This window comes from Culex quinquefasciatus, chromosome 2 (genome assembly GCF_015732765.1).
Source record: "Culex quinquefasciatus strain JHB chromosome 2, VPISU_Cqui_1.0_pri_paternal, whole genome shotgun sequence".
NCBI lineage: Eukaryota > Metazoa > Arthropoda > Insecta > Diptera > Culicidae > Culex > Culex quinquefasciatus.
The window spans coordinates 78642237-78662927 of record NC_051862.1 but is presented as its reverse complement, the minus strand read 5'-3'; the positions used below and the strand labels follow the sequence as shown (position 1 = coordinate 78662927).

Here is a 20691-nt window from a genome sequence, read left to right as displayed (position 1 = left end):
AGGTTTTATGTGAAATTGCTGTAACTTATAAAAAAATGAAAGTTTGGATGAATAAGAAACATTTTGCTTAAGGGATTACATACATGTAAATCAACAAAAAAGTCAGAGGTTGGTGTGAACACACACTTAATTTTATATGAAATCTGTTTCAGGGCATATAAAATATTTTCATGTATTATCAAAACAAATTTGAAGACATTTGGTTGTGCCGAGATATAGTTATTTGAAGTTAGCAGTTTCAAAAAACGGGTGCCACGTTATCTCAACACAGCTTTGACCAAATCGGCACAAAATTTCGGTGAAGACTCGTTAAACCAGCCCTGTATGCATGAAGAAGGCCGATTTTCAAAAAACTTATTTAAAAAAAGACAAACATAGTTTTGTGTTTTTCATATAAAAAATCTTCAGTTTTAGATTTTTGTATTTAAAAAAACAAACAAAATTTCAAAATCGGGCTTTGTCATGCACACGGGGTATGTCTTGGGAGTCTTCACCCCGAATTTTAGCCAATTTGGTCATTCCTTTCTCGAGATATCGTGGCACCCGTAAATCAATTCAGTGTTTCGAGAAAAACACTCAGAAAGTTTGACAGTCCACTTTGCGCACGGCAAAATGTTGAGCTTAAAATCGTCTCTAACTCAGTTTAATCATGGAATATCTTCATGAATATTTCAGGAGTGGTTAAAAATCATGTTTTTAGTGGAATCAATAAATTTTCTGTAATATGGAATTCTGTAATTTTCTACATGTATGTAACCCTTAAGATTTCTTCAAAATGTTGAAAGGGAATCAAGTTACCCCTAACATTTTGAAAATGCCGGTTTAAAATATTTTTTTAAACACTTGGCATCAAGCTTGGCATGATTCGAAGAGTCTGATGAAATACCCTTATCATTCAAACAAAATTGAATGTTTAAGCTTTCAATTGATGCAATAAGTTCAAAGTTTTGTGAGAAATTGACAGAGATATGTGCGATACAAAAAAGGAGATCAAGTCTCCCCACTCTCCCCTAAAGTCATGCAAAACCGAGGCGTGCACAACTAAGGCACGGAGCTTATGGGATTTTGGCTATATAGGAGACATTGGCTATAATCCTTTAGTAAATCATCTAAACTTAAAAAATATAGTGTTTGCAATTATAATAACATGAACATTTTCACAAAAATTCGTATTTTTCTTGTATTTTGAAAATGCAATTTTTCCTCGAAAAAATACAAGAATAATTAAATCAAATGATCGAGATTTTTCATACATTTTGAAGGTTACAACACATCATTGAAAGTACTCAAAATTTTCACAAAACTACGTATTTTCGAAAAAAAAACAAAAAAACAGACTTTTATAATATGGGCATCAAATGATCGGATTTTTTCATACATATGAAAGCTATTACACAATATCTTGAAAATACTTAAATTTTCACAAAACTGCATAGTTTTTGTAAAATACTCAGCATTTCAGTTTTTTACAATATGCGTATCAAATGATCGGTATTTTTTCATACATTTTGCTTGTTATAATATGTTTGGTGAAATACTCAAAATTATCACAAAATTACTTATTTTTTTAAAAATACTTTAAATTTCAGTATATTGCATTTGGATTATAATAAAACTTTCTGTGACATACTAAAATTTTTAACAAAACGTTGGACGTTCACAATTCGAACGCCATCTTCGATTAAAAACCTGGATAGCCGGGGCAGTGCAAAACCGAGGCGTGCAAAACCGGGGCATGACTGTATAATATTACCATTTATTTACTGCGTTTTTACCATTTAAATGGAATGTTATAAATATCTAAAAAAACGTTACTTAATCCACCAGAAGGTGGTTGCTGCCTTCCTCCTAAAAACCTTGCAACTACACACTACGAAAGCTTTGGTTAACGCTTACTTAGTAAAGACACTATACATCTGAGAGCTGCCATCTATGATAAATTTAATTAACCATTTGAAAGCACTGCAGTGTTTGTGTGCGTGCACTGAGCGGAAAGTTCCGACAGCTATCCGCCGGAGCTTTCAAATTATGTTAATAATGAACCTTTTTTTTTGTATCAACCAAAACAGTTTTCTACCATAACTTTTAAAGTACTGCACCAAACCGGATGAAATTAAAAAAAGACTTAAAGAACCAAAGACATAGATCCGGATAAAATCGGTAGAGCCAGTTCCGAGAAAAGTGAGTGAGAAAAAAATTCTACGTCCATCCACACGCACAGACATTCGCTCAGAATTTAATTCTGAGCCGATATGTATACGTAAAGGTATATCTTGGAGGCTTATTTAAAAAGTTCATTTTTTGAGTTATTTTATAGCCTTGCCTCAGTGAGGTGAGGAAGGCAAAAATGGTAGTTTGAATTATTTTACAATGTAACACAAACTTTGCGAAAACTAAAATGTCTCCACTCCCCAGACCCAATGTCAACCCTGATGCCAGAATTTAAAAAATGTGTTTGAACAATTTCCATAACAGGCAGTTTAACGTTCCCATGAGTGCACCATTTGCTCATACAACATTTGGGACTTTTTTGTTTGAAAGCTTTGAAATGAATTACGACATGTGAAATACGAAAAGCACCAATAAAGCGTGTAATCATCGATCAGTACTCACACCCTGTCAGGGGAGATTCGTCAATCGTTGTACTGTGTCATGTTATTAAGATTGCTTTACATATTTGAACAAACAATTAAGGATCTCGAAGATTTTTAGTAACAGTAAATTTATTTTTGGTTACATAATTAGCAATTCGCCCCACATATCCGCAAAGGGACCGAAATCAGGCACGCGACAGCAGTAAAAACGATGGCCAGTCAATTGGGGAAATGAATGAGTCCATAGCTAATTAAAGGATCGTTGACGAGCGTGAAATCACTGAAAATGATACCTGGTCTCCCCACCGACCGGCTGCCGAAACCTGTCACGCGATGGTCGTGTCGTCCCGGTGGGTAATTGATGAAGTGGAACCGGTGAGTCGGTACCCTAATAGAATAGACACCATCTAGGTTGATGAAAATAAAGCTCACGAACACACGTACACCTGAAGGATGCTGGCGCAAAACTGTCAATCAACGTGACAATTTACGCCATGAAACCCCAGCAGAAATAATGCGAGGGATGTGATGAATTTTTGAAACGGAACATTAATTCTGAATAAGCGAAAGGAATTAAGGTACAGCTCAGGTTCTGTCACATTTCTGGGGAAATGAATGACTGAGATTATTTTTAGAAACGGTAGATTTTGCAGTGTCAATTGCATTTTTGTGTTCAAAATTCGAGGAAAAGGCGGTGTTATTTTCGTTGGAAAAGCCTTCAAAAAAAAAAAAAAAAAACTGATAAATATGTTCTTACAACAATTCCATTTGAAAAGAGCCTAAAACGAAATAAAGTTAGGATGGCCTACACCGTGGTCCCAAAATGTCCAGTTTCGTCATTTTTGGCAAAACCACATTTTTCAAAAAATAATAGCTCCACGTCATTTCATCTAATTTTAGTTGTCTTAAGCGCAAATCAAAGGTGATAAGTTGGTACTTAAAATTTTAACAATGGCTTTTACAGCAATTCCACACAAAAACAGCATGATTCGAAAAAAGTTCTCAGTATTTTTGGTTGGCCATTAGGTTGACCTACGCCGTGTAAGGGTGGTCCGAAAATGACCATTTTCGTCGATTTTCGCATAAACCACTTTTTTCAAAAAATCATATCTCCACGCCATTTAATCCGATTTCAACTGTCTTAGAAGCAAAACAAAGGTGATTAGTTTGGCTATTTGGGAAAAATAGTGAGAAGTTTCAAAAATCTAGCTTAACATTTCAAAGGCCGTATGAAAAATAAAATGATGTTTTGAAAGTATCGGGACCAAAGAGCCTGTGCCTTAAAATATTTTTACATAATTCCTTGGAAAATTTTACATTATATATCAAAAAATTGTGAAGTTATGTTTTCAATTTTCTGAGATACGATTTAAAAAAAACTGGGTTTTGAGACGCGTTTTTGGAGATCGTATGGGAACTCTTTTTCTCCGTGTATACATGTTTGAGTACCAAAATTTTCGTAATAAAAAAAAACACAACTCTAGACTCTAGAAGGTTATTGCGCGTATTCCCGAGAAAGACACGCGGCAAACCAGCCTCGAAACGACGCGCCGCACTTTCGGCATTGATTGTTGATCTTCTTCTTCGAATCGCATGGCATTGTTGTCAGGTATGTTTTATACTGCACCAAAAGTGCAGACAATCGCTGGCAACAATGTCTATGGCATATTCTGAAATGCCGCGCGGCGTGCACCTTTGAAAGAAACGGACAATAACGTTATGATTCGAATTCCCGGACGCTTCGAAACCCGGACACTTCATCTTGTTTTATCAATTATTTGGATATAAGTTCACATTGTGAACGTCAAAACTGTGTTATTTAATGAATTCCAACATCAACTTTCAGTTTGTTAGAACGCTGTAGTTAATGCCAAAACAATTAAATACAATAAAATTATAAGTTTACCAAAAATGCGAAACATTTCACTTGAAATATTTCATAGGCGTTCGAAGCACCGGGAAGGCAAAGCAGAAATTTATGTTTTCGATTTCCTTAAATTCTAGCAAATTTTCATATAAACTATCGATTGTTTTAATGTTAACAGCTTATTTGAGACCTAAAGAATGCCATTCACTAACATTTCAGTCCAAATTTGTGCGATTCATAAGTAAAATCGAGTGTCCGGAATTCGAAGCAAAAGTGTCCGGATTTCGAATCACCCTTTATTAGTGTCCGGTATTCGAAGCACAACAAGTCATTTTAATTTTAAAATTCTGATGAAAAATTGTTAGAAAAGACATATTTTGCATGCATTTTCTTGGAACTGACTGTTTATACTACGTCCTGATGATATTTCTACATTTCCAACTTATTACATGATTTTTTGCCAGCTATAACAAAAATGATATGCTACTAAGTGTCCGGATTTCGAATCATGACGTTATTCGAACAAAAAATCCTGCACGCAGAAAAATTAGGCATATTTGAATCAACAAAACGTTTTGTAGATTTGAAAATCAAGATTTTTGTTGAATCAACGCTAAACGTCAAAGCAACTTTTTCAAAACAACAAAAGATTTTTGTGGAATTGAGAAAATCAAGGTTTGTTTTAACGCAAAATCGGTGTTGATTATATTCAACAAAAAATTTGTTGAATTAAACCTCGTACGGGCTGATTCTACAAAATATTTTTCTGCGTGTGTTGAGCCTGCGTAGAAATATTTTTGGTCAGCGTTATGTAACTGAATTATTTGAACATTACCAGAGTTATGCTAAAACTAAAACAACATAAATTTTAAACCTAACTTCAACAAACTGGTAAAAAAAACTCCAAATAGCTGTGTTATCTTCCACCACCTTCGCACTTACACCAATTTCACAGCCGTCAAACCTGCTCACCGTTCGTTCGTTCGTTCCTGCCTGCGTTATTCCACTTCTCGCACAAGCACTCTCCAAACTCTTGACTATTTCCTCCTCCTCCTGGTCGGTTTCATCCTCCGGGATTCCGTGCTTCCCAAGCCGTTCCGCACGAGATGCTTTTCAATAATTCGTGAATAAATGCTAGCTTTTCCCGCGCCCGTCCAGGTCTCCCCTCCCGAAAAGTTCCCGGAGGTTGTGTTTACACCTTCATTCCGGCTCTGGGTTCAACTTTCAACCCAGGTTAACCTGTCAGGCCGTGTTTGGTTTCACTTTGTCTCTCCTCTGATGCTGGCGGCCACCAGCATCTCTTGCGCCGACCTTGGCACTTTCCAACGACGCTAATGGTTGTCCATTTGAGCCTAGTCCAACCGCCTCCGGGATGACGACTTCAACGGACGGGCGGATGCTTCGGACTTTATGGGACAACAAGGATCCGAGAGCTGGCTGGAAAAAGTTTTTTTCCCTTTTGTGCAAACATACACAACCGGACCGGACCGGCCAGAGGACAGCGGCCCTCTGAGAAGCCAGAGGAGGAAAAAAAACTTTTCTTTTTCCTGCCTGTTCATTTGGGAAGGCCGGCTTCAAAATCAGTGTTCCGAGTAACTCGACACGACAGGTAGCCAACGGCAGCCGTATGGTTAAGGTAGATAAATGGACGCTTATGGAGTAGACAATGGAGACCGTTAGAAGACTTCGGGTTTGAGTCTGAGTCTATTGTTGGAGGGTCGAGCGTTTCGGGCTTGTGTTACCTTCTAATTACCGAGTGAATTGTTGTACGGGTGATTTCCTTGTAGGTATTCTGAGTTGGAGATGCTGGCCATGATTAGATTCTGCGAGTGTTTACTGTAAAGGATGCTATCAATAATGACCAGATTAAGTTCTTTATAATTGATATCAAATAATTACACTGGTCTCATAATTCTGCATGGAAGTATATCAGAATCTGCATGAAAACTGACCCCATGCATTTTTGCAATATAAGAGGATGACAATTTTGCCCGTTATCGGGCATCAGTTTATGGATATCAATTAATTCTGTGATATCAAGTTATAAAATCTGTACAACTGTACTGAAAAATGGTTTTAATGACCATACTAAAAATATCCTGGGATCTCGTATATTCCCAGGATTTGAAAAATATGCTTTCCTTTTGCTGGAAAATTCCACAGCTGGGAAAATTGGATGCCTAATTAACAAACTATCACACTTTTTACTGTGAAAGATTGAATGGGAAAAGCATCAATATCTCTTTTTACATCAAGATCCTTTCTATTGAATCCCACCGCTGTCTGTCAACTCTACAGAAGCAGAACAAGGCAGGTACTTTTTTTTGTCCAAAATAACTCCAGGGAGACTACTGCTACACCTGGAATGACCTATTGACCTAACATGACTCTCTGGCCGGGACCGCCATTGAATTGCCACTCCAACTGATGCTATCCGGGGTCGACTCACAATGCCTCACCTGTTGACCTTTAAAGACCTAATTTTTTTTTAAATTAAATATGTCTTTATCGAATTTTCTTATAATCATTACATTTCATTTACATTCTAAGTGGTATGGCTAAATGCTTCTCATCTTTATTGAATTTTTCGTTTTCTTATTAACTGTTCACATTCATTTATTTACTTCAAATTGTTTTACATTTTTGCATTGTATCGAATACATTTGGGTAAAAAAGAAAAAAAAAACACTCTAACAACTAATCCTAACTTAAAATTAAAAAAAAATCATTGAAATATTCAAAATCATTAGAACGAGTAAACAACCAACTGTATTTTAAGATACATCCTCCAAGCGTTCTTACTTGTTCCGCTCGAGTTTTGCAACCACGCAGTGTTGTTGTCACCTCGATGAAAATGTTCAGAAGTTCTTGTTGTGAATACGGGTCACTACTGCCTTCACCCGTTGATGCTGGTTGGCTTTCCTCGGTTGCTGACTGAAGCCAGGAGGCGTTGTATTCTCTGTAACTTTTTGCCGCTGATTCAACGGCAATGGCTGCAGATTTGGAACCACTCGAACAGATCCTGGTGACGCCAAAGCAGGTAAATGCACGCCCGTGAATGTTGGTGGTGTTTTGCGACGATTTGGTTGGTGCCTCGTTGTCGCTTGCTGCCGAATTTTTACAAACTCAGCCCGTTTTGGGCAGCTCCGATTCTTGGTAGAATGGTCACCGCCGCAATTGAAGCATTTGGCTTCAATGTTCTCGTTAAATGTTTCGCAAGCTTGAGTTTTGTGCTCACCTCCGCAGGTTGCACAACGACTCTTGGTGAAACAGTTCCTTCCACCATGTCCAAACTGCAAGCAGTTCGAACATTGCGTCACGATAACGTTCCCAAGTCACGATGATGTTGAAAATTGCCCGAACTGCTTTCAGTTCAGACGGCGTTGTGGATCCTTTCTCGAGATGAACCAGGTACAGTTGATCACGATACTTGATGTCCTTGTTGTGTCTCATCATCTTGAAGACTCCTCAGATCTCTAAAATTTCGATTTCAATCCTGAGATATTCTATGAAAACCGAAAAAACTCTATGCATTTTTGTCACTTTTCTTATGAATGAAGTTTCAATCTTGTCGTGTTATCTTGAAACCGCCTGAAGATTGATGTAAGTGCGACAACCCAAGTAACATTTTTTTCCCAGGAGTTCTACAAGAGCTCTTCAAAATAGCTACAGCATAGCAGTTTGGACCGCGGTAGGATAAAACTCTCTTCAAATACTCTTCCAAACTCCTGAAGAAGTTTTGAAGAGAATTTTATCCTACAGCGGTCCAAACTGCTATACTGTAGCTATCTTGAAGAGCTCTTGTAGAACTCCTGAAAAAAATGTTACTTGGGAACTGACCAAAGGGATTTCAGGGCAGAACGCGTTTGACACAGATACGAGCTCGACTACCGTAAACCTGATCAATTATATTTCATTTCGTTTTTATTTCGGAACTCCGGCAACCAAACTCAACAAAACATCGGGGCAATGCACAGAATGGTCAACCAAACAAAACGTGTTTGCTATTGTTTACATTGCGTGCTTTCGGTTTTGTTTATTCAAAGCCACACATTAAAACGCGTTTATCTCGGAACGTCAAAAAGCGACGTACGACAAGTTAGCACGACGGCGTCGAAATTTAGTATTTTAGCATTTTTTTTTTTTTATAAAATCTTTAGAGCAATTCATTTATTTATTAAAACATGTTTGCAGAGTAAGTTGCACACATTTTGACATTGAGAACATATTTCAATTTTTCATTTGACATGATTTGTGAGAACGTTTAGGGGGAGAGGGGGTAATATGCAACCCGGGGCAAAATGAACCCCGAAATATTGAATTTTATGGTTGAGAGTTTAATAATTACCGTAAATTGGGGTGAATCGGGACTACAGTTTGAATGACCCAATGGCAGTCTCGTAACCCTTAAAGGGGGTAACATTGGGTCAAATGAATCTAAAATTATGAAACTAAAAGATTCGGTAAAACCAAGTCATCCAACAGTGATTCAAATCTGTCGATCCTGCTGGTAAGGACCGTCTGAGGGAATCGTATTGACATGCTACAATGTTTGAATTAGAGATTTTCAAACATTTGGGTATTTTCAAGCAATTTCAACAAAAATATTCAAAAGTTGATTTTTGTGAGGTCATTTTTCGCCAAAAACGTACCTCAACATTAAAAAAAAACTACCAAAATTCCAGGATTTGTTTTAGGAATGAGATTTTTTCAGCTAAATAATCTTAAGTTGTTCCCTAGTGTTCTTTAGTTTAGCTTCATTGGAAACTCGAGAAATTGCAAAATCTGTAAAAAATCACTTTCACCCAATTTTACTTTCAGACCTTGTTTCAGACCCAATGTAACCCACCCTGGCAGTAGTCATTATTTTCCGACCCGTCTTTGATTTTCGTGGAACTTTGCTCTTATGTATAATTTTTGTTCCTGATCACGAATACGAGGTCAATTTCTCGAAATCTCATGATGGTGGGGTGGTATGACTCCTTTAATTTTTTGGATTTTTACACGTTTTTAAGGGGTTACATACATGTAGAAAATCACAAAATTTCATATTACAGATAATTTAGTAATCCACTTAAAAGATGATTTTCAATCACTCCTGAAAGTTCCATGAAGATATTTCATGATTTAACTGAGTTAGAGAAGATTTAAGCTCAGAATTTTGCCATGCGTAAAGCCAACTGTTTAACTTTCTGAGCAATTTTCTCTGAACACCAAGTTGATTTACGGGTGCCACGATATCTCGAGATGGGAGGGACCAAATTGGCTGAAATTTTGGGTGTAGACTCCCAAGACATGTCCCATGTGCATGACGAAGCTCGATTTAGAAATTTTGAATTTTCAAAAAATACAAAAATCAAAAGCTGGCGATTTTTTACATTAAAAACAGAAACATATTTTTATCTTTTTTTTAAAATAAACTTTTTGAAAATCGGGCTTCGTCATGCACACGGGACCGGTTCAAAGAGTCTTTACCAAAATTTTGAGCCGATTTGGTCGAAGCAATGTTGAGATATCGTGGCACCCGTTTTTTGAAACTGATAAATTCAAATAGCTATATCTCGGCAATGATACAACCAAATGTCTTCAAACTTGATTTGTTAACAGATAAAAATGTATACTTTCATGCCCTGAAAACAGATTTTGATAAAAGTTTAAGTGTGTGCTCAAACCAACCTCTGACATTTTTGCAGATTTACATGTATTTAACCCCTTAAGTGATTTGTAGCTAGAAACCGTGCAGAGATAGAAATTTGGTGTCAGAGAGACTTATGTGTTAAATTGGACGCCCGATTTGATGGCGTGCTCAAAATTTCGAAAAAACGTATTTTTCATCAATTTTTTTTTAAAAGTTTTGAAATCGCTGCAATTTCCCGTTACTCAACTGTCAAAAATCATGAGACATTCCATTTTATGGGAAATTCAATGTACTTTTTGAATCTATTGTGCTTGAGCCACAACAAATGTTCAAAGGGTCATTCTTATGCAAAATTAGCTGAACTATACTAAAAAAACTTGTCTTAGTTAAAATCCAGAAAAATTTAAATTTTAACCGCCCCATCGTTACGAGATATCGAAAAATTGACACTATATTCATGATAAGGAACCAAAATTACCCCTTAGAGCAAAGTTTCACCAAAAACCAAGGGGGTCGGGGTAACTTTTTCGGTTTTTGTGTGAGTTAGCGGAGCATTATTCACTTTCAAAATTCAATATACCGTGAATTTAATGGAAAACCCTCATCAAAAAATTTCACTAAAACAGTAAAAAAATTACAAACAGGATAGTGAGGTCAAATCTTAATTCATAGGTATTTCATTTTTTTTGGCAAAAGAGCGAAACTTTGAGGATTTGCCTAAAAGAGGGGTTGGTTGATAATCGGGATTCTTGCTTCATTTTGATGATATCAACAGCCCCACCGAATTTGAGCTTAATCAGAAAGAGATGAAAACCATAAAGCAATAAATTACCTTCAAATGGTAAACGTTTGAACGAGGCACGTTTAAAATCAATTTAATCTGTCCCCATTAATCCACCACCTAAACCGAAATTCTTGAGCCCCGAGCCATATGGTGTCCTCGACCACAACCCCACCCACACAATGCGGTATCCTCGACTCTGAAATGAATCGGGCATATTTCATCAGTGGACCACTTTTACCCCATGCAACACCTCTCTCCACCAGTCTAACCTTGTTTCCAATCCTGCTCGCAGAGACAGAGAGAGAAAACAGGCGGAAAATAATTGCATTCGTCTTTTCCCAACGAATGTTTAATTCACACAATCTGTTGAACACTTTCACATTTCAACCTCGAGCGGAGAGCCCCTGCCTGCCTGAGGGACCCACCCACACACCTGGTGCGTACTGCAGGCCCGTGGACCGTTGTCCAACATGTCCTGGTGGGAGTGACCGAAGTAGGACATGTTGGTACAGTGCCACCTTAATTCAATTTTATTTCTAATGCTGATGGGGCAAACTCGTTTGAAGGGTTAGGGATGTTCAAATTTCAAATGTTTGTTTCAAATTTCAAGATATAATTTCAATTACTGTTGGAGAATTTGAACGCTCAAAAAACTTAAAAGAAGTTTATTCTTAAACGTTTGAACATCCCACCCTAAAAATGACAAAGCTTTCATTGTCCCACATTTTCGCATCCGGGGTGCATTCTGCTCGATGAAATGCCACAGTTCCAAGCAGGCTGAAATGGCCCAGATGCAACGGTGTTGGCAACAGCATCACAGCGTATTCACCGGTACCATTCATGCATCTTATAATTGAATCATTTATTAAACGTTTTACTTAAATCAAAGAGATGCGTCCTCCACTCAGGGGAGGCGACATGGAACGATGGCGACGAGCATCGTGCATGAAATTCCCAGGACACGTGATGACACAATAATGGAGCGACCGCGTTGAAGCTGCGCTTTTCCTCGCATGTTTAGGTCACCAATGGGCTGCGGTGGCCAATTGATTTATGGTTGGTGATGTGAGTTGGTGGAGTGGTGATTAATAAAGGTCATTCTTGAATTCAATTATTTCATTTATCGCCCATTCTTCTTTTGTTGCTTACCAGTCAAGTTTTATTTAATATTATCTGTTTTCCCCAACCGTGTGGAGCAATCGGACCGCGCACTGGACTTACAACCCACATGGGTAATTCTCCGCCAACTCACACAGCAGTTGCCCCGACCCCTCTTCGATTTGCGTGAAACTTTGTCCTAATGGGGACCTTTTGCCCCTGATCACGAATCCGAGGTCCGTTTTTTTATATCTCGTGACGGAGGTGAGGTAGGACCCCTTCCATTTTTGAACAACAGTTTTGCAGCCTGAAACGGTGATGAGATAGAAATTTTGTGTCAAAGGGACTTTTATGTAAAATTAGACGCCCGATTTGATGGCGTACTCAGAATTCCGAAAAAACGTATTTCTCACCGAAAAAAAAACATTAAAAAAGTTTTAAAAATTCTCCCATTTTCCGTTACTCGACGGTAAAAATTTTTGGAACATTTTATTTTATGGGTAATTTAATTTACTTTTCGAATCTACTTTGGTCAAAGGGGGGTCTACATTGGTCAAAGAAGGGTCATTTTTTCATTTAGAGCAAAATTTTTCATTTTAAAATTTCGTGTTTTTCTAACTTTGCAGGGTTATTTTTTAGAGTGTAACAATGTTCTGCAAAGTTGTAGAGCAGACAATTACAAAAATTTTAATATATAGACATAAGGGATTTGCTTATAAACATCACGAGTTATTGCGATTTTACGAAACAAAGTTTTGAAAATGTTGGTCGTCGTTGATCATGGCCGTTCATGGTCACCCGCGACAGACACGGACGACGAAACAAAGAGAAACGGAAAAAGTAACTTTTTCAAAACTTTTTTTTCGTAAAATCGCTATAACTCGTGATGTTTGTAAGCAAACCCCTTATGTCTGTATATCAAAATTTTTGTAATTGTCTGCTTTTTTTTTCGATGAAAAATACGCTTTTTTTCGGAATTCTGAGTACGCCATCAAATCGGGCGTCTAAATTTACATAAAAGTCCCTTTGACACCAAATGTCTATTTCATCACCGTTTCAAGCTGCAAATTATTGAAAAAACACCTCTTTTTTCGCATGTTCAAAATTGGAAGGGGTCGTACCGCCCCTCCGTCACGAGATATCAAAAAACGGACCTCGGATTCGTGATCAGGGACAAAAGGTCCCCCTTAGGACAAAGTTTCACGCAAATCGAAGAGGGGTCGGGGCAACTTTTCCCGATTTCGTGTGAGTTGGTAGAGAATTACCCATGTTTCATCACAAAATGTGCATAGTGCCCAAGGGGTGTAAATACTTTTTTAACATACTGTATTAACATTTTATAATTTCCAACTATAATTTGATTCAAGTGATGAGGCATCTTGTGTCGAATAGAATATTTAGAACATATCTTGCACGCTTTTTAAACAGCACTCTCAAATCCTTTTTTCCGTTTTCCAGATGTTCCACTGTTTACGAATCCCACGTCCAACCCGCTAATCGCCGCATAAAGAGACAAGCAACGTCCGGTAATATTCAACCCGTAACACCCGCAACAAAGCGCGCACAACAACGAAAATGCGGATCCACGTGGGATAAAAGCACCGGGTGTTGATCGCCGAGAGAGGACACCATAACCCACCACCATGAAGGCCAAGACCAAACGGGCCATCAGCCGTAGCCGTAGCTGAAGTGTGCGAGCGTGGGTGGGGTGGGGTTGGCGAGGGGGCGGGGATTTCGAGTGTATCGCGCAAAACATTTTGCATGTGCCAAAGCACATCACGACGAGATACGAGGCGGTGGGGTTGACACTAGGATTAGGACACCCGTTGCAGGCTAGCTGCACGATAGGACATCGCAGGACATACTAAACGCACACACCCACACACCGACTTCTAAGGGAGGAGATGCATTTTTGGATCGATAAGCGCTCGCAAGCTTGTGGTTTTGGAAGAGCACGGGTGGCGGCGTCCCTGTCCAGTGGGGGCGGACTTGGCTTTGGGCATCCCCGGCGCATACCGAGAAAATCAATGGTTACCCCAATTCATCGGTTTCAAACGGTTGACTGCACCCGGCCACATCCCTACCGGAATCAGCAGCAGACTCAGTCGCCGCAGCAGAACAGTAACCATCATCAGCATTATCAGCAACAGCAGCAGCAGCAGCAGCAATCGAGCAACAATCAGTCGCACATTCAGCATCACCAGGCTCAGTTGCACAGTAGCAGTAACAACAGTGGCAGCGGTAGTGGTGGTCACTATAATCAGCATAATAGCATAGTTCCCGCGGCAACGCAGCATCAAAATCATCTCCATGGACAGCAGCAGTCACAGCAGCTGCAGCAGCAACATATTAACAGTAGCAGCTATCATGTGCCGGTCCCAGTGAATCATATTTATAGGTGAGTTATATTTCAGAGATGGATCTTGGGTTCATGAGGTGCCCCTGCCACTTGTAGGTGTCAGTATAAATTGAACTAGAATTACATTAAATTAGATCATCATTTTAAAGTGAAAAGCGTCGCTAGGGAGATTTGACCGTATCCAAAATATTATAATATTATTTGGCAGAGACATTGAACCGTGCCAAGACCTAATCACGATCCTAAAAACTGGCACTCGAAGCACTCAGACAATTTATAATATCCTGAATTTTGCACGGATGTTCCTGGAACTTTGATAAAATTCGGTAAAGCGCGTGCCTTTTGACGCAAAACAGTCTGCATTTATTTGGCAGTGATAAACTTCCTGGAATCGCAGAATCGTGAAAAGCAAATTGAATAACTTTCTGAGAATCCGGATGGAAATGTTTTGGTTGATGTTATCTTTTACTTCTCTATATTATGCATTTGAAAAGACATTTTGATTTCGTTGGATCCACCAACAGTGAAAAACAAACGTGCGACCGACGAATGTTTAATTTTGCGTGGATCGGTTTTTTTTTTTGCCACATTTAAAATATTTTTTACATTATTCGGTAAACAATCACGAATTATTAGAAATCGTTGTTAAAACACAATTTTAATCATAACCTCAATTATTCACTCCCCACTTTAGTAATTCGTCCCCGCAGCCAAATGCCATCGAGATCGACCACAGCGGGACGCTCGGCACGCTCAACCAGCACGTGGCACACGTGGGACATGACGCCCAGCTGCTGCCGGCGCACCTCAAGTGCGGCATGTGGGCCTCGCTGGCGCTGGCCACCGTGTTCGTAGCCGGGGCCAAGTTCTACTTTGACCATCAGGTAATTGCTCATAGAAGAAATTGGAATTTTTATTCTCACCTTTATCTCTTTGCTTTACAGGGTACCGGACTGGAAGTGCTCATATTCTGTGCATTTTCCGCCACCTTTTTCCTAGCGGCGTGCACGGTTTCGCTGTGCCGGAGGCCCCGGGACCTCCAGATGCCCGCCAACAATGTGATATCGGAGACGATCTCCAACGCGGAGCAAACGTCCCTGCAGGTATGGTTTCGTCATTTAGGCCTTTGAGCCATAATATGATTAAGGTGACATAATTTACATTATGTTTCGCTGTACCTACTTGAACGAACTCAAATCGCATCACGTGTGGTAATGTTATTTCTCCCTCCCTTTTTCCGCAGAATAATCCGGACCTAATGAACGGCAACCCGTCGCCGCTGCTGAACGGCAGCGTGGGCGGGATGATTCCGGCAAATTCGCTGGCCGTGCTGGCGCCACCACCGCCCTACCACATTGCCATTCTGCTGCCGGAAAGCACGAAGGACCTGGACGAAACGCCCCCGCCGTCGTACGATAAAATATTAATATAATCAAGGGGCTGTGGAAAAAAGATGAAGAAGAGGGAGAGGCCACAGGAAGGGGGCATTTGCAGTTGGCGCTGCAGTCGAGAGCACACGAGTTACCAAAGTACCAAAAGCACCTACATCCGAAACGGCACCAGGTGTGTCACCACACTTTCAGTCACAGACAGTCAGTCATATTCATTCAGTCATTTAGGAGAACGGGTTAAGGATAGTATATAGGGCAAAGGTAGACAAGACAGGGTAGGAGTGGTGCAATTGCACCGATGGAAATGCACTTATTCTGTAGTGGTGAAGTGAGGGAGCTTCCCGGTTTTAGCGTGATTATTTTATGCAACGGAGACTTCATACAAAAATCTTTATATGCTTGATTATAACGACAAAATTGACAAGCATTTAGTAAAACAAAATTAGGGGAACTATTCTCAGCCTATTTCTATTATCGGCCTATCATCACTTTGATCATGAATTACAGCTTTCATAAAGTGTTTTTGACTGTTCCAAAGTAATACATAGCTCAAATAAAAGTGAGCACGCAACTCTCCTATGTATCCTATCTCCTTAAGGTGGGCCTCATTTGCCCGCCCGAGGGAAAAAATCTGAACTTTTTTTCTTCCACTCGCAAAAACACTGCAATTTTTTCGAAAACCGCATTCCAAACATATAAGTCGGTGTAGCCAACATTCTAACGAAGACAATGATGTATAGCAATATATACGTTTTATATAAACTATTTGATTCTAGTACAAAATAAATGAAATTTTTAGAAAAATCGTCCATCAAAACTGGTCGCGACGACGACGACGACGACCAACCAAGCAGACACACACGGACACGGGTGGAAAGAGAGAACGAAAATAACGGCAAAATTCGAATGATGTGCAATGCTGGCGAAAACAAAAGTTTCGGGATTATTATTTTACTGAGAATTATAAAGAGAATATTGGTAGAACCGACTTCTGAATAAACCGACCACATTGGAATCGGTTCCAGGGGTCCCCGGGGAATTCGGATCATGGTCAAATGGGAGATGGATTGCAAAAATAGTTGTGCTTGAAAGTGAAGAAAAACAAGCTCAATTTTGAAAAAGAATAATCATGGCATAATTCAGAATGGTGTTTCACTATATTGGCCACTTTGTAATCGATTCCTGGTGTCCCCAGGTAATCCGGATCATGACCAAAAGGAAGAATTTTTGAAATATTTCTGCTTGCAAAATGGAGATAAACAATCTCAAATTTGAAAAAGAATAATCATGGCATTGGCCAGAAAGACGATTGTCCGTATTGACCACTTTGTAATCGATTCCGGGTTTCCCGGATAATCCGGATCATGGTCAAAAGGAGATTCATTTCAAAAATAGTTGTACTTGAAAAATGGAGATAATAAATCTCAATTTCGGAAAAATAATTGTGACATTTTTTAGAATAGTGTTTGTCCGTATTGGCCATTTTGGCATCGATTCCATGTGTCCCCGGGGAATCCGGAACGTGGTAAAAAGGGAAAACTTGCTTCTAAATTAGTTGTGCTTGAAAAATGGCGGAAAACAATATCAATTTCGGAAAAGAATAATTGTGACATTTTTTAGAATAGTGTTCGTCCGTATTTTCCATTTTGGCATCGATTCCATGTGTCCCGGGGAATCCGGAACACCATCAAAAGGAAAAACGTTTTGCAAAAATAGTTGTGCTTGAAAAATGTAGAAAAACAATCTAAATTTTAAAGAGAATATGATGGCATTTTTCAGATTGGTGTTTGTCCGTATTGGCCACTTTGGAATCGATTCCATGTGTCCCCGTGGAATCCGGATCATGGTCAAATGGGAGATTGATTGCAAAAATAGTTGTGCTTGAAAATGGAGCTAAACAAACTCAATTTTGAAAAAGAATAATCATGGCATAATTCAGAATGGTGTTTGACTATATTGGCCACTTTGTAATCGATTCCTGGTGTCCCCGGGTAATCCGGATCATGACCAAAAGGAAGAATTTTTGAAATATTTCTGCTTGCAAAATGGAGATAAACAATCTCAATTATGAAAAAGAACAAACATGGCATTGGCCAGAAAGACGATTGTCCGTATTGGCCACTTTGGAATCGATTCCATGTGTCCCCGTGGAATCCGGATCATGGTCAAATGGGAGATTGATTGCAAAAATAGTTGTGCTCGAAAATGGAGCTAAACAAACTCAATTTTGAAAAAGAATAATCATGGCATAATTCAGAATGGTGTTTGACTATATTGGCCACTTTGTAATCGATTTTTGGTGTCCCCGGGTAATCCGGATCATGACCAAAAGGAAGAATTTTTGAAATATTTCTGCTTGCAAAATGGAGATAAACAATCTCAATTATGAAAAAGAACAAACATGGCATTGGCCAGAAAGACGATTGTCCGTATTGGCATCGATTCCATGTGTCCCCGGGGAATCCGTCAAATAAGAGATTCATTTCAAAAATAGTTGTATTTGAAAAATGGAGATAAAAGATCTCAATTTCGGAAAAGACTAATGTGCCGTATTGGCCACTTTGGAATCGGTCCCAGTTTTCCTGAGAAATTTGAATCATGTTCAAACGTGAGATTTTTACGAAAATAGGCGTGCCTACAAATCAGCATTATTTTTAAAAGGATTATAGAGGATTTTATCAGAATGGTGTATCAGGCACATTGAATATAATAATATATTTTCAGTGCAACTTTTACATCACAAATCATTTATTGTAAAGAATATAAAGCCCTTTGTGATTTTTAACCAGGTGAATATTTTAAAATAATTTCCTTTTTCTAAAGTAATATTTAAAAAAATGGACGCACTTCCAAATGAACTTCAACCATTCTGCGTTATAATTCAAATATATGTTATCATATGATACATCTTGCATCATCATGATCCAGATTTCCAAGGGACACCTGGTACCAATTGCAAAGTAGCCAATATGGACAAACTCCATTCTGAAAATGCATCAATAATCCTTTGAGAAACTAATTTAGCGCCAATAATCTGCCAATTGCAAGCAGAACTATTTTCGCATAAAAATCTCCCATTTGCCCACTATCTTAAAAATGCCATCATATTCTCTTCAAAATTTAGATTGTTTCAAACACAACTGAGCAATTCTTTGAGATTTCGGTCATTCAATTTTTTTTGTATTTTTAATCCGACTGAAACTTTTTTTGGTGCCTTCGGATGCCCAAAGAAGCCATTTTGCATCATTAGTTTGTCTATATAATTTTCCATACAAATTTGGCAGCTATCCATACAAAAGTGGGTCTCGTGGCGCAGGGGTAGCGGCTTCGGCTGCCGATCCCGATGATGCTATGAGACGCGGGTTCGATTCCCGCCTTATCCACTGAGCTTCTATCGGATGGTGAAGTAAAACGTCGGTCCCGGTTTCTCCTGTCTCGTCAGAGGCGCTGGAGCAGAAATCCCACGTTAGAGGAAGGCCATGCCCCGGGGGGCGTAGTGCCAATAGTTTCGTTTTTCCATACAAAAATGATATATGAAAATTCAAAAATCTGTACCTTTTGAAGTAATTTTTGATCGATTTGGTGTCTTCGGCGAAGTTGCAGGTTATTATACATGGTAAAAACTGTTTTAGTGGTTTTTAATTTTACTTTTGTCACTAAAACTTGATTCGCAAAAAAACTTTTTATTTTTTTTTAATTTTATGATATGTTGCCCACTTTTCAGAAATTTCCAGTATGGGCAAACAATCTTTGACCAACTTATGAATTTTTGAATCAACGCTTTTTTTCCAAAAAATCGAAATATTGGTTGCAAAATATTTCTAACTTCATTTTTTGATGTGAAATTGAATTTGCAATCCAAAAGTAGTTTAGTGAAATTTTGATAATGAGGACATTTTTCAAGTTATAGCCATTTTTAAGTAACTTTTTGAAAATAGTCGCAGTTATTCATGTTTATAAATTGGTGCCCATTTTGCCCACTTCTGAAAAAATATTTTTGAAAAGTCGAGAAAATTATCTATATTTTGCTTTTTGAACTTTGTTGATACGACCGTTAGTTGCTGAGATATTGTCATGCTAAGATTTATAAACAGGAAAATTGATGTTTTCTAAGTCTCACTCAAACAACCCACAATTTTATAATGTCGATATCTCATCAACGAATGGTCCGATTTGCAATGTTAAAACATGAAACATTCGTGAAATTTTCCAATTTTTAGAAAACAATATTTTCAATTTTTTAATCAAGACTAACATTTTAAAAGGGCCAAAAATTCAATATAACGTAAGAAACGGGAAAACATGGATACTAATTTTAAAAAAATGAACAACTCTGACTATTTTCAAAACAGTTACTTCAAAATTACTATAACTTGAAAACGGTGCACTTTATCAAAATTACACTAAAGTACTTTTTGATTGCAATTTCAATTTTCATCGAAAAATGAATTTTGATATTTCGATTTATTGAAAAATCAGTATAGATTCAAAATTCATAAGTTGGTCAAAGATTGTTTGCCCATACTGGAAATTTCTGAAAAGTGGGCAACATATCATAAAATTAAAAAAATAAAAAGTTTTTTTGCGAATCAAGTTTTAGTGACAAAAGTAAAATTAAAAACCACTAAAACAGTTTTTACCATGTATAATTTTTTCAGTACATTCCTTATCGATACCTGCAACTTCGCCGAAGACACCAAATCGATCAAAAATTACTTCAAAAGGTACAGATTTTTGAATTTTCATATATCATTTTTGTATGGATAGCTGCCAAATTTGTATGGAAAATTATATAGACAAACTAATGATGCAAAATGGCTTCTTTGGGCATCCGAAGGCACCAAAAAGTTTCAGTCGGATTAAAAATACAAAAAATTGAATGACCGAAATCTCAAAGAATTGCTCAGTTGTGTTTGAAACAATCTAAATTTTGAAGAGAATATGATGGCATTTTTAAGAT

At 38.2% G+C, this 20691-nt stretch overlaps 1 protein-coding gene across 3 annotated transcripts in view; it reads left to right on the top strand.

Annotated features, from left to right (window-relative positions):
• Positions 1–16305, top strand: part of LOC6035464 — a 35618-nt gene extending 19313 nt beyond the window's left edge. For all 3 annotated transcript variants that reach the window (XM_038257433.1, XM_038257435.1, XM_038257436.1), the window contains exons 2-5: positions 13440–14379; positions 15035–15224; positions 15285–15443; positions 15584–16305. In XM_038257433.1, the coding sequence (XP_038113361.1) occupies positions 13886–14379; positions 15035–15224; positions 15285–15443; positions 15584–15772 (1032 nt within the window). In that variant the 5' untranslated portion in view covers positions 13440–13885 and the 3' untranslated portion in view covers positions 15773–16305. The remainder of the gene's footprint in view (positions 1–13439; positions 14380–15034; positions 15225–15284; positions 15444–15583) is intronic.
• Positions 16306–20691: the final 4386 nt, after the last annotated feature.